Source organism: Stegostoma tigrinum, chromosome 35 (genome assembly GCF_030684315.1).
Source record: "Stegostoma tigrinum isolate sSteTig4 chromosome 35, sSteTig4.hap1, whole genome shotgun sequence".
NCBI classification, from domain to species: domain Eukaryota; kingdom Metazoa; phylum Chordata; class Chondrichthyes; order Orectolobiformes; family Stegostomatidae; genus Stegostoma; species Stegostoma tigrinum.
This window is the reverse complement of record NC_081388.1, coordinates 18,697,178-18,711,526: the sequence shown is the minus strand read 5'-3', so window position 1 is coordinate 18,711,526 and position 14,349 is coordinate 18,697,178. Positions and strand designations below refer to the sequence as shown.

The 14,349-nt window shown below is 43.8% G+C and overlaps 1 protein-coding gene across 1 annotated transcript in view; it reads right to left on the bottom strand.

Moving 5' to 3' along the window:
- The window catches only part of LOC125447479 (complement C3-like), a 108,092-nt gene that overhangs the window by 63,257 nt on the left and 30,486 nt on the right, over window positions 1–14,349 (bottom strand). The window contains exons 14-19 of the mRNA XM_048521868.1: window positions 12,881–13,045; window positions 8,242–8,371; window positions 7,519–7,590; window positions 5,891–6,088; window positions 4,279–4,387; window positions 1,324–1,409 (exon numbers count right to left, since the gene is read on the bottom strand). Of these exons, the coding sequence (XP_048377825.1) occupies window positions 1,324–1,409; window positions 4,279–4,387; window positions 5,891–6,088; window positions 7,519–7,590; window positions 8,242–8,371; window positions 12,881–13,045 (760 nt within the window). The remainder of the gene's footprint in view (window positions 1–1,323; window positions 1,410–4,278; window positions 4,388–5,890; window positions 6,089–7,518; window positions 7,591–8,241; window positions 8,372–12,880; window positions 13,046–14,349) is intronic.

Below are 14,349 nucleotides of genomic sequence, written 5' to 3'. Positions count from 1 at the left end.
CACAAGGCTAGATATTGGATGAAGTTGCCCAGCTCTCCCTCCCCCATTACATCCACCCTCCAGGCAGCTGGGTAGCCTGGCCACTGGGCTAAAATGCTCATCACAATTTCGAACAACATCAGCCTAATTCGAATGGTACACCCTCAAACACTCAACCTTTAACACATCTTCACTTAAACCCCAAACACCTCGGATAGCCCCAAGCTACCTCTGTGTCCCTATGCAACTTCTATGCCAACTCTGTGACTCCATAAGCATTCATTCAGTAGTTACTATGGGCAGACCTCAGGAGCCATGTTTCAAAATAGGATACAAAAACTTCAAACAATCCTTAACAGAAACTTCATTCAAACACACACGTTATTGAAAAAACTTATTTGTGAAATTCATGCCAAAATGCAAATCCCTCAAGTGTTGTTAAAAAAAACAAACTTCACTGATCACATTTAATAGCCTCTTAAAACTGTCAATCGAATGGTGAACATAGTTTCTTGTTTAGATGAGCTGTTTTTGAAACTCAGTCAATCAATCACATTGAGCTCAATTGTAATAACAATGTAAGCGATCGATTCCAGTGAAACTGATAAACTGGATGGTCGCATTTTTTCTAAACTGCACCAGATGGCCTGTCAATCAAAGCAGTCCTGGGGAAAATAACTGCTCCAAGTTAAAGATGAACATTGGATGATTCCTCTGATTTAGAAGGGCTCATAGTTTATGAATTATTTTTGATCATTACCTTTGAAATCCCAAGTCTTTTTTTTCTTCAATTTTGAATACATAAAAGCACTTGCCCCTCAACAAAAAATTCTGATTCATCTTAGCATTTAAGCAATGAAAATCAATTTACCTTTGTAAACAGAGCACTATAATTATAAAATATTTAATCTGTGATATAAAATCTAATTATTGAAATTGAAAGCATAGGTTTTTTCCCTGTATTGTAAAGTCAAACAATGGAAAAGCACCTGGAACAAGTAGCTTTTAATTGGATACTTCACTTGGGATTAAGGTCTTTATATGGGTCACGACTCACCTTGAGATGCTATGAATCACAATTCCTTCCAAAAAAACGTCATGAATAAAACTGAGGGTGTAAAATGCAGCATGGAGATGACAAGGGTAGAACTGTTCAGAGGAGATTTGGTCCCCTCACTTTAATGCCAGGGCTCTTAAAAAAATCCCAATCAATGGAAATAAGGTTGGAATGCTAGAATCAGCTCTGACAGTTTTAAATTCCTCCTGTCTCTGTCTAGGTTAGCATGCACAGAGGTACATAAGTCTGGGCCTGTGGGTCGACTCACTAAATCGAACATGGCTTACCTTTCTGCGGAGACACACTGACAGCTTGTATTTCCCAAGTAGTAATAGAGTCTTTAAGGTAGCCAGATATCTCCTTTGTCACAACTCTGATGAAGGAAAATAAAAACAATGAACATATGTCAGCCTACATCACTAACACCAAGATATTTGTCAGATCAAATCTATGTTTTGTTTCCAAAATCAACTACTGGACAAATGTCTGTTTCTTTTGTAAACTGCTACCCCTTGTTTGACCATGAAGGATGTGAACAGTGCTGTATGTTTAAGATCATGCCAACCATATATGAGTAATCCAAAGCACTCCATGAGTGTTCTGTCCAAAGGCTATTGGCTGCTGATGCTTCACCTTGAGCTATTTTGCTTTATCACGGGTGGTTTGCCGATGTTTTGTTTTTCAGTCAAGGGCAGGATGAGGAGGTCTGCCTTAAGTGTATTTAGCAGGACCAGGTACAAAACCTCTGCTATTGGTGATTTGTGGATCCACATTGCAGACTAGAAATGGCCATTTGTTTGGTAGGCTCATTTTATAAGTGTTTCAGGGATAGTGATCATATTGGGAGCTGTGTGATCTCTGAGTCAGAAAGTGACCAAAAGGTCCCACTTTGGGACTTGAGAAGTGAAACCGAGACAGAATTTCCGGTGTAGTACTGAAGGACTGCTGCTCTGTCAAAGGTGCCATCTTTCAAGTGACACATTAAACTAGCCCACCTGCCTTTGAATGCAAAAAAAATCTCAAGATAAGAAGCTGGAGATTTCTCTGGCTGTCCTGACCTATACTAATCTCTCAACAAATATTAGAAAACAATGTAATTGACTGGTCACTTTCAATTTCTGACTATGCTAATTCCTGCTGTCATCCTAAACTGAAAAATCTCAGTGGCTTTAGGGTGGCACGGTGGCTCAGTGGTTAGCACCGCAGCCTCACAGTGCCAGGGTCCTGGGTTCTATTCCAGCCTCGGGCAACTGTCTGTGTGGAGTTTGCACATTCTCCCTGTGTCTGCGTGGGTTTCCTCCGGGTGCCCTGGTTTCCTCCCACAGTCCAAAGATGTGCAGGCCAGGTGGATTGACCATGCTAAATTGCCCGTAGTGTTCAGGGGTGTGTGGGTGATAGGGGGATGGGTCTGGGTGAGATGCTCCGATGGTCGGTGTGGACTTGTTGGGCCGAAGGACCTGTTTCCACACTGTAGGGAATCTCATCTAATCCCTCTGTCTTTATTTCCAATTTCTACCCTTTCATCACCTACACATTGTGAACCTCCAACTCTTCTCTCCCCTTCCTTGTTTTTCATTTCTCTCATTTCTGAGATGAGGTAATCAACTAATATACATCACAAGCCAATTGACTCCCACACTTATCTTGACTGTACTTCTCCACATCTGCTTCCTGCACTGTCAGTTTCTGGATCCCTGTCACATCTGCTCGAATGGTACAACTTTCTTTTCTTTCAACTGCGGATTCCTCCTACTGTTGCTGACAGGTTCTTCAACTGTGTTCATACTATTTTCAGGGACTTCTGCTGTCATCCTGTCCTCACCCTTCCAGAGCTGTGTTAGAGCTCCCCGTGTCCTTACCTTCCATTTACCAGATTCCTTATGCGACAGGTAATTCTCAGCTACTTCCAATATGATGTGATCAGCAAACAGCCCTTTCATTGTCACCCCTTTCAGCATCCCAATGGCAGTCTTCCACTCATGACTACCTGGTCCACTCCTCTCTCACTCCCAACAACCCCTCCCTTTCCTACAAAACTGCTCCATGGAGATCCAACTTGTGTCTTTTTAACTTTCTCCCTCCTTTAAATTTGGCGCTGGGTTTCACCATTCACCATGAGGTCTTCTCTATACTGGGGAGGCCAAACTCAAACCCGTGAGATTTCAAAACAAGCACAGACTTTTGAGTTGCAAACATGACCCTGTCAGTTCAATCCTTTACTTTGCTCCAATTCTGATATCTCTGCCTTTGGCCTGCTATTGTGTCTCACTGAAACTGAACGCAAACTCAAGGAATAAGACCTCAAATTCCAACTGGAAACTCTACAGTAAATAAGAGTTCGACAATTTTAGGCCTCTGGTGTTTACTTTCTCTCTCTGATTTCTCTTAATAACTTGGCATTTTGGACATCAGCTATCCTGCCGTTTACACCTCTCATGGACACATATTTTGCTTCTTTATTTGTTCCATTACCATCCCCTATAGCTTCTCAACATGCCTTCAGTGATTTAATGTCACCTCCCCTCTACTTTATCAAAGACTCTCGTCTTTTGTTCATTCCTGCACCTACCACACCATCAACTCTGTTACATTTCAAACTTATCCCAGTTCTGATACAAGGACACAGACCTGAAATGGTACCCCTGAATGCCTCTTTGTAGATGCTACCCAGCCTGTTGAGTATTTGCAGCGTTTACAGTTTACGTTTCGAGGCAATGTTCTGCTTCTGTATCATCTGATTACTTGTCTGGGGGGGAGCTTGCTGTGAGCAAATTCGCTGCTGAGTTTCCTAGTCACAAATGGCATCCTTCAAGTTAAATTTTACAAAGACCCTTCAAGAAAAGAAAGTGCTCAATTAAATGCAAAAGGTAGGATTGCATGGTCCTTTCGACCAGAGGGTTGATGTCTCATTAAAGAGAGACAACTGGTGGCAGTTTAAAAGGACAGAGGTTGAGAAGGCAAACTGTTCAGCTGGTGCAATAATCGACCCCCACCTTGATGGTGTTACTTTGCATTGCAGTTCAGTCTTCCTGGCTAAGTGACAACCCCCTCCTCCTTCAAAATTAATTGTCTGTGAAAATAACTGGAACATTCATAGGCCAGGAAACTTGTGACTGAAGCCTTTCTCTTCCACAAACCTTTAGACTGGAAAATATCCTACTAAATGACAGTTTCATGCATTAAAGCAAACAGAAGTATTGTAAGAACTCCACATTCTTACAAATACATATAATAATGAGTACCCGTTATCGTTATCTCTGGGCAAATGCTTCAGTATCCAGAGCCAGCTTTCTGGAAAGTCACTTCTGGAAATTATATCCTCATAGGGAGAATAGTAATCATCATCATCACCTGAAGAGAAGAGCAAATGGTAAATTAGGGATTTCAACGCAGAGTTTCATTGTCTCTAAGTTAAACAATTTTGGTTTACATTTTATATTCCCGAAAGAAAAATGATACAGAATGAGCCAAATTGTGTCAAGTAAGGAGTGAACCTGCACTGCCCCATTCCTGTTTCTCAGTTGAGTCTCTTTAACATATTGAATCTGTTCAACTTATTTTGAAGACCAGCATTACCAAAAAAGAAAAGCACAATTGGGCAAGCCACATAAATAGTGCTTACAAGAGCAGGTGAAAGATGTTTGGAACCTCTGCAGGGAGTAATGAATCTTCTGACTCCCCAGACCTGTCCACCATTTTCAAGGCACAAGTTAGGAGGGAGATGGAATAGTCCTTACCTGTCCGGAGCTCCAAAAGCACTCACAAAGCTTGATACCATCCAAACAAAGCAGCCCTGACTGAGCCCCATCTACCCACCTTAAGCTTCCAGTGCCTCCACCATTGGTGGACTGTGCAACTGCGTGCACCATTTACAAGATGCTCTGTGCTAACTCTCAAAAGCTCCTTCCACCAGCTCCTCCCAAACCTGCAATCCCGACACTCCATAAGACTTGAAAATATATCAAGCACTTCTTTGCTGTGATTAGATCAAAATTGTAGAAATCCCTTCCCAACAGCACCTTGGATGGACATTTGCCAAATATACTACTATTCAAGAAAGATGCTCATGAGTGGATCATTCTCACAGATAATTAAGGGCGAGTAATAAATGTGAATTTTCCTGAGACATCCATATCTCATTAATTCAATTTAACAAAATGTCCTTAACTATTTCATCAATGCATAGATGACTGTTGCTATCTCTAATCTACTGTTTTACTTTTTCTAAAAATAAAATGTATGATGAAATAACTCCTCTACCATTTCCAATCCTCATTAACATTTGTTCCCTGCTGTTTTGTATTCTCAAAACATCTTGCTCGAATTATTATTGTATGATGTCATAAGGCCAAGTGATTGGTATATATTCAGGAAAGAGATTTTCTTGAGAAGTTAAAGGCATCATGGGGTATGGGGCGGAGAATGCAGGAATATGGCATTGAGATAGAGGATTGTCCATGAACATATTGAAAGGTGGATCATGCTTGAAGGGCTGAATGCCTACATCTTCTCCGATATTCTAAATTGCTGGCTTTATAATTTAACCAGCATAAGATTAGGAAGCTCTTCTTGGATGGGCAGTACTGGCTTAGCCACATCACATTCAGTTCTATTGCAGTCGCTGAAAACAAATATGGGTGAGTGAGTTCACCAACAGCCATCCAGATGTATCCGGATAATTGTTCCAAAACACAAACAAACAAAATCTCCACCCTAACATCTCCGCAAGGCAAGAAATAGCTTCCTTTCACCTTCAAAAGTGCTCAACACTTCACATTTTTAAGCATTCACCTGACATTTCACGAAAGAAAAAATACTATTTTCAGTTTACTTTTGGAAATAGTTGGAGCTTACTTCTTGCTAAAGTCATTTGACTTTCTCTCTGCAGATCCTTAAAGTGTTGGATGTGGTTGCAACAGTCCAGGAAGGCAGTTTTACAGTCATCCCAAAGTATTATTCTCTTTGCTCTCCTTGCACATGAAAACCCCATGGGGTTTCGTTTCATTCCATCTCTGCAGCATTTATTTAACGTTTTCACCTTGTACTGATTCACTAAAGTAGAAAGATACAATGATTCAACGAGAAAAGGGAAATCCTCAAAGTGGTAGCTGTGTGCCTGAAAATCACAACTTTCATTGTAAAAGGTAAGAGCCGAATCTGAAGCTTTTCGTTGGCTAATTCCGAATCGCTTTGGTACCCTCCACAATTTTTCACCAGGAAACCGAGCAAGTTCACGCATTGCATATTACCAAACTCACCTCATTAACTCACCGCCCCATAGTGCCTCTCACATTTCAGTTTCCACCCTCTCTTACCCATGCCCCAATCCCTTGAGGATGGCTGGTTAGTTCAGTTGGCTGGATGGCGGGTTTGCAATGCAGGGTGAGACCAACAGCGCGGGTTCAGCCCCTGCACCAGCCGAAGATTGCTCCTTCTCACCCTCTGCCTCAGATGGTGTGGTGCCCCTCACATCGGAGCACCAACACCGTCATGTCTCTCTCCAAAGAGAGACACTATCCCAATGCAACCTTGGCAACTTTACTTCCGTCTACAATAACTCACCACTCAGTGGATACCCACAGATACACCAGGTTCCCCTCCCACCAGTGCCACCTTAAGAAGCGTGCTGTGCACCTGGGTGGGCACTGGCATTCTGAAGCCATCCGACTCAGTCAAGGATGGAGTCTGAGCATGGCACAGAAGGGGATATTTTTGCAGCACGATTATCCAATGGGGCCATGCATGTTCCGATAGACGGGGTGCTACCAGAGGAGAAGCCATACCACCAAACCCTGCCAGCGCAGTCTGAGGTCACCACCAAGGTCAGCGTCATCTCCAGGGTGCGGCCGAACAAACAGCAATGCAGAAAGACGGTGGCGAGCTTCTCAGCTAGGGTTAAGTTCCACTCTTGTCTCTCTGTGGCCTCACATTCACTCTATCTCTGCTACTGCACCCATTTCTCACCCAGGACCGTGCTCTGCCACTCTCACCATTGCATGCAACACTCCTATTACACCTGTACCAGACGACGATGCCCCACCATTCACAATTGCATTCCACCCTTGCCTGTAGGAATGCTAGCATGCCAACATCACCAATGCCCGGCATGGGTGTGGTATTGATGTAGCATCCTGCCACATAGCAAAATGTACACCCACTTTGACTGAGGAACCCCGACCAGCAAGGCAAGCTGCCTGCATTTGTGCCCACGCTAATAGGAGAAGGTCCTTCAGCCCATCGTGTCCATGCGGGCCAACAAACATCAATCTATTCTAATCCTGTTTTCCAGCACTTGCGTTTTAGAGAGAGAAAACATGAAGTATCCAAAACAATGTCTACAACATGCACTGTTAATTCATTCTAACCAAATTTCAGTAAAATTTTAGTTGGGCTAATGTTATAGGTTAAAAAGCTCCCATCAGAATGACCCTTACTAAGATGATTAATCGCAATGCATTCTTTACTAAATCAAAAACACATACATTTAGCTAGCTTAACATCCATAAGTCTTGTTGCACGACGTCTACGTTTCAATGGCTGTTTGCACTTCAGGTCTGTTAAAGAGATTGGAGATAGATGTTAAAATATGAGTTGCAGTCCAGCAGTTTCAAACAAAGTTGACGCATGATATGCATTTTACAAACACACTTGCATTCACTTTGTGCCTCCATCATACTGATTATCCACAGGAGTTACCAGGAGAATTAATCAGCAACAAATAATGGAGATGTAAGAAAAGTGCATAGAGGAGCCAGCAAAAGTTTTTGGAATAAAAACCGAAAGAACTGCTGATGCTGTAAATCAGCAATAAAAACAAAGTTGCCGGAAAAGCTCAGCAGGTCTGACAGCATCGGCGAAGGAAAAAGCAGAGTTAATGTTTCGCGTCCGGTGACTCTTCCTCAGGATTGCACTCTGAGTTCTGAGGAAGGGTCACCGGACCTGAAACGTTAGCTCTGACTTTTCTTCACTGTTTTTGGAATGCTGACTATCAGGAATATCAGTACTGGGGGTGGATTTGAGATAGAATAGGTGCAATGTAGATGTGTATTGTCAATCTGAACTAGACTTCAGCACAGTTCTAGCACTGTGCACTAAACCATTATCTCATTCATCCTCCACCACAAGTCATTGTTGTAAATAGAATTTCAGTGTCGCCTTTACGACTTGCAGAAGTTAATTCAACAAGTGCTTCCCGGAAACAGTACCTGTCCTTGTTGGCGTTTTGAGGTTACTGCTTGTTACAATTGTTAGCCCTGCATCTGTGAAAACACCAAGAACATCACTGCCACTTCCAGGCGTGCAGCCAATGTCATTCTTCTCCACAATGTCCCAGATCTGCAGGATACACACACAAAGCCGCTACTTGAGCCAAAACCGATTAACAAGGTGATGCATCAGAGATAGTAGGAACTGCAGATGCTGGAGAATCTGAGATAACAAAGTGTGGAGCTGGATGAACACAGCAGGCCAAGCAGCATCTCAGGAGCACAAAAGCTGACGTTTCGGGCCTAGGCCCTTCATCAGAAATGTTGTTACTGCACCACCCCCCCAACACTCCTCCAGGTGGAGAGTCAATGATGGAGCAAAAATGTTCCCAAACTGAGGAAAGGACACCACAGAGAGTGGAAATCTGAAAGATCAGGAAATACTGTGCCAGCATGCAGCCCAGTGTCTGATTGCCAGAGATTGAAGTGAGATTGCCAGTACAAAGTCCAGCATGGGGCCCTCAGATATTGCCCTACCATTTGTCCTGACTTCTGAGTGTGACTTGAGGAAGAGTCCTAGTAGCAGGGTGCTCCAGCAAAGTCCATAATTCCTCACTCGGTCACTTTCCTCCGCTGCATTTTTTTAATAAATGGGCACTAGCAAACTGCAACATTTAAACTGTGGCACATTCTCAAGGGTTGGTGGGTGGAATTTCTTTCTTTTTAATTCTCTTGTAGGGCATAAGCATCCTGGCTGGGCCAGTTTTTATTGCCCATCCCTAGTGGTGAGCTGCCTTCTTGAACCGCTGCAGTTTGTGGGCTACAGACTGACCAAAAATGCCAAGGGAGGAGGTGCCAGGACTTTGGACCAATAATACTGAAAGAACGGTGACATGTTTCTAAGTTAGGATGGCGAGTGGTTTGGAGGGGAACTTGCAGGGGGTGGTGTTCCCATATATCGGCTGCCCTTGTTCTTCTAGAGAGAAGTGGTTAGTGGTTGTGGGTTTGCAAGGAGCAGCCTAAGGATCTTTGGTGAATTTCTATGATATTTCTTGTAGATGACGCACACTGCAGCTCCTGGGCTTCGCTGCTGGAGGGAGTGGTGTAAATTAAAGAACTTGCCATTCCCCTTTGAAGCTCAAAGTACTTTATTTAAGAGTGCACCTTCTTGAAGTATGCACCTGTAGCATGTTGTCCACTTTGATCTGTTTTACAAGGCTGGTAGGCGTAGGGAATGCTGGATGACTAGAGAAATCAAGGAAGCATATGTCAATGATTGACAGCAGAGATCAAGTGAATCCCGAGGAGAGTGTAAAGGCATTAGGAGTATAGTTAAGAGGGAAATCCAGAGGGCAAAAAGGAGACACGGGATAGCTTTGGCAAATAAAGTTAAGGAGAATCCAAAGGGATTCTACAAATACATTAAGGACATAAAGATAACTAGGGACAGAAAAGGTCCCCTTAAAGATCAGCAAGGCTACCTATGTGTGGAACTGCTGGAGATGGGTTGGTTACTAAATGAGTATTTTGCATCACTGTTTACTATGGAGAGGAATATGGAACTAGAGAACATGGAGAAACAAATGGTAACATCTTGAAAACCATCTGTACTACAGAGGGGGTGGTGCGGGACAGCTTAAAACATATAAAGGTGGATATTTATAAGGATGTTGCCAGGGTTGGGCGATAGGCTGGGGCTATTTTCCCTGGAGGATCAGATGTGTCTCTTACACCTGAGACACAACCTTCACTTCCACCGATGTGACAATCCCCATAAACACACCCCTCCTGAGACAGTCTCCACCCCCATTCCCAGCCGCAGTCTCCAGCCCTGCTGGGTATTCACTGTCCTTCCCAGACTTTCCCCTCACTGAGGACGAGCGGTCAGTCCTCAGTAAAGGACCCACCTTCATCCCGTTCTGCCCACACATCAATGAATACTGCTCACACTTGGACATCGAACAGTTTGTCTGCTGCCTCTACTTCCGCACTTATGTCTTTAACTGTGATTCTCACGCCCACCGCTCCAGACGCCTTCTCCCGCCTCCAACAAACGCCATCCTCCTGAGCACCACCCCAAGGCCTATCATCCCTCAAACTCTTCATCTCCAACTGCCATTACGATATTGATCACCTGAATCTCTCCACCCCGCTCACACACTTCAACCTCTTCCCCAGAGTAAGTGTAGCCCTCCATTCTCTCCGTTCCAACCATAACCTCACTATAAAACCCACGGACAAGGGTGGCACTGCTGTGGTATGGCGCACTGACTTCTACCTCACCAAGACCAGGTGCCAACTCTTTGACACCTCCTTCTACCGCCCCTTCGATCATGACCCCAACCCTGGCCATCATCTCCCAGACCACCCATAACCTCATCACCTCAGGAGACCTCCCACCCCCAGCCTCCAACCCCGCACTGCCCATTTCTATATCCTTCCCAAAATTCACAAACCCGACTGCCCTGGCTGACCCATTGGCTCTGCCTGCTCCTGCCCCACCAAACCTATCTCCACTCACCTAATTCTATCCTTATCCTCCAGTCCAGGAACTCCCCACTTACATTCAGGACACTACCCATGCCCTCCACCTCCTCCAGGACTTTCATTTCTCCAGACTCCAAAATCTCACCTTCACCATTAACATCCACTTGCATTCCCTGTGCAGCTGGCCTAAAAGTCCTCCACTTCTTCCTTTCCCATAGGCCAAACCAGTCCCCCTCCACCAACACCCTCAACCGCTTAATGGAACTTGTCCTTCGCTCCTCTCACTTCCTACAGACCAACGGGGTAGTTATGGGCACCCATATGGGTCCAAACTACGCTGCCTGTCTCGTCACAGGATATGTGGAACAGTCTCTCTTCTGCTGTTACACTGGTCCCATCCCTCACCTCTTCCTCCACTACATCGATGACTGCATCGACACTACCTCATGCTTCCATGAGCAGCTTGAACAGTTCACCCCGACCTTAAATTCACTGGACCATCTCCAATACTTCCCTCTCCTTCCCGGACTTCTCTGTCTCCATGTCTGGTAACCACCTCAACACCGATAAGCCCACCAACACCCACAGCTACCTTGGCAACACCTCCTCTCGCCCACCCTCCTGCTGAAATGCGATCCCTTAATCCCAATTCTTCCACCTCTGCCACATCTGTTCCCAAGATAAAGTATGACACTCCCATACGTCCCAGATGTCCTCCTGTTTCAACGACCACAACCTCCCCCTGCCGGTGATCAAAAATTCCCTCAACCACATCTATTGTATTTCCTGCACTTCTGCCCTCACAACCCCTCCCTACAACAAAAATAAAGACAGAATCCCCCGTTCCTCACATATAACCCCATCCACCTCCATATCCAGTGTATCATCCTCGACCACTTCCACCACTTATAACCCAACGCCTCAACCAAAGAGATATTCCCCTCCCCACCCTTATGCCTTTCATCGGGATCACTCACTCTGCAACTCTCTCGTCAGCTCCACACTTCTCACACCCAGCACTTTTCCTGCAACCATAGGGAGTACTACACCTGCCCTACACCTCAACCCTCACCTCCATCCAAGGTCCAAGACAAACTTTCCATATCCAACAGGGATTCACCTGTCCATCCTCCAAGCTGGTTTACTGTATCCGTTGCTCCCGATGTGGCCTCCTCTACATCAGTAAGACCAAGCACAGACTTGGTGACAGATTCACGGATCATCTGTGCTCTGTACGCAATAATCAACAAATCCTTCTGGTACTAACCATTTTAACTCCCCCTCCCCCTTCCCACTAATCCCTACCTACATCCACTTATCACCATCCGCCTACCTTTCCCCAGCCACATCCCTCTTTCCTCTATTTATTTCCCAGCTCCCTGTCCCCTCCTCATTCCCAAAGAACAAACTCGGCCCAAAACATTGACTCTCCTGCTCCTCTGATGCTGCCTCGCCTGTTGGGTTCCTTCTCCTTCATATTGTATAGACTCAGAGGTGACTTCATTGTCGTTTATAAAATCATGAGGGGCATGGATAGAGGAAATAGCCAGTAGGTTTAAGGTGAGAGGGGTAAGATTTAAAAGGGGCCAAGGGGTGACTTTTTCACACAGAGGGTGGTGCGTGCATGGAATGAGCTGCCAGAGCAAGGGGTGGAGGCCGGTACAATTACAACATTTAAAAGGCAGATGGATGGGTACATGAATAGGAAGGATTTAGAGGGAAGTAGACCAAATGCTGGCAAATGGGGTTAGATTTGTTTAGGATATCTGGTTGGCACGGACAAATTGGACCAAATGGTCTGTTTCCATGCTATACTTTTAACTCTATTGGAAACCAAAATAAATAGCCTTAATATCTTGGCTTCTTCCCTCACACCTTCCTTCCCGTCTGTTTTCACCCATCCCCAACAATGAAAACCCCGCTTCCCAAAGCTGAGCTACGATTGCCTTTCTGTAACACCCTCTACATTATCTTCAGCTCTTCTAACCATCCATGCCCATCTCTGGGCAATTACTGACCATTTTGTTTTCAAATAAGCAGGTTAACAGTAAAACATTGAGCCAAGAAACACGAGTCAAGATTTCACCCATTATTAAACACTAACCATGCTTTCTCGGCTTAAAAGCCTAGAAAAATATCAGGAAATACTTGCCTTGCTCTGTGTTAATTTATTTTTCTTATTCAACACGAACACAGCTTTATCCACAGCAACGAGACCAACTGTTGCCCCAGAGTCACCTGTGATTTTCAGTTGGAACTGTTTTCCAGGTTTGTAAATCTTATTTTCATCATGTTTGTTTGCAGCAGACACTATCAACTGTGAAGAAATGTATGTCAGTCTGAAATGTTCACAAACACCAGATTATTTTTGATTTGTACAGCTCATTGCTGCTGGAATTAGAGTTCTGAAATTATGGAATTAAAAGAACAGAGCAACACAGAAAGAGGTTGTACAGTTTTATTTGTTTGCAAGAATTATTCAGCTCACCAACTCCTTCTGTTCTGATGCCCTGCCTTGGTAAACTTTCCCCTTCAGGTATTCACAAATTCTCTCTTTAAAATTTAATGCTTTCACCATCTGCTACATCAGCAGCTTTGTCTAGCTATTGTAAACTCAGTCCCTTCATCCAAGATATTAATAAAGGTCATAAGTTGTTGATGGCCCAGCACTGAGCCATGTAGCCTGTTACCAATTAAGTTTGCCAAACTGAAAATGGAACACTTAGCCTGACTCTCTGTTTCCTATAAGTGATCATTAGTCTATCTATGCTCGCATATTATCCCTAATTCCATAATGCCTTATATTTTTAGAGCCCTCGGTAACATTTCATTATTTTTAGTTTTATTCTTTTATCAAGATTGGTTTGGAGCTGTCATCTGTGAGCTGAAGATGACCTTTGGACTGTAGGCAGCATCATGTGTTTTTAAAAAGGGACAAACAAAGCTGTTGTTTGTTTGTGAGGCCAGGCCCAAGAGTAAATTGCAGGTTGGTTCTTGATCAAAGTGCTCCATGGATGTTTCAACACCAGGGATAGCAGATGTTTAGCCATTAATGTGGTCAGTAACTGGGAGCTGGCGCCAGCAAGTCCAGGAGAGAACATATTGGTCAAACGGATGGAGATACTGGAGTGTTTTCATTATTTTTTGGACTGGGTTGCTGAGAGAAGGAATTTGACTATTGGTACTACGCATCAAGATTTGAAAGTTCTCTGGTTTACCTCCCATTATCAGTCCTTAGAAGCTCAGAGGATAGAAACTAAGTTATAAGTATTACTGACTGTTCAGAGTGAACTGAAAAGGGGGCCCTGATCAATGCCTTCAGAAAATCAACCAATAAACAGTCATAATTGCCTGTGGAACAATACATCATGAGCGTAAGTAATCTGATCAGTTTTGTTAGTTTATCTGTCCCTTAAATCTGTCCTTTTGTCTCTGGCTTTTATGCGAATATGGCTAAAAACAAAGTTTATTGGGTTGAAATCATAGATATCAATACTTTATTCTTTTATTTTGCTGTGCTAAAGTTTCTGTATTTGTTAATAAATAGTTAAATATTTTCTTTAAGCTACAAACCCTGGGTCAAGAATTGATTATTCACAGAGTCAGGGATTATTCATTTAA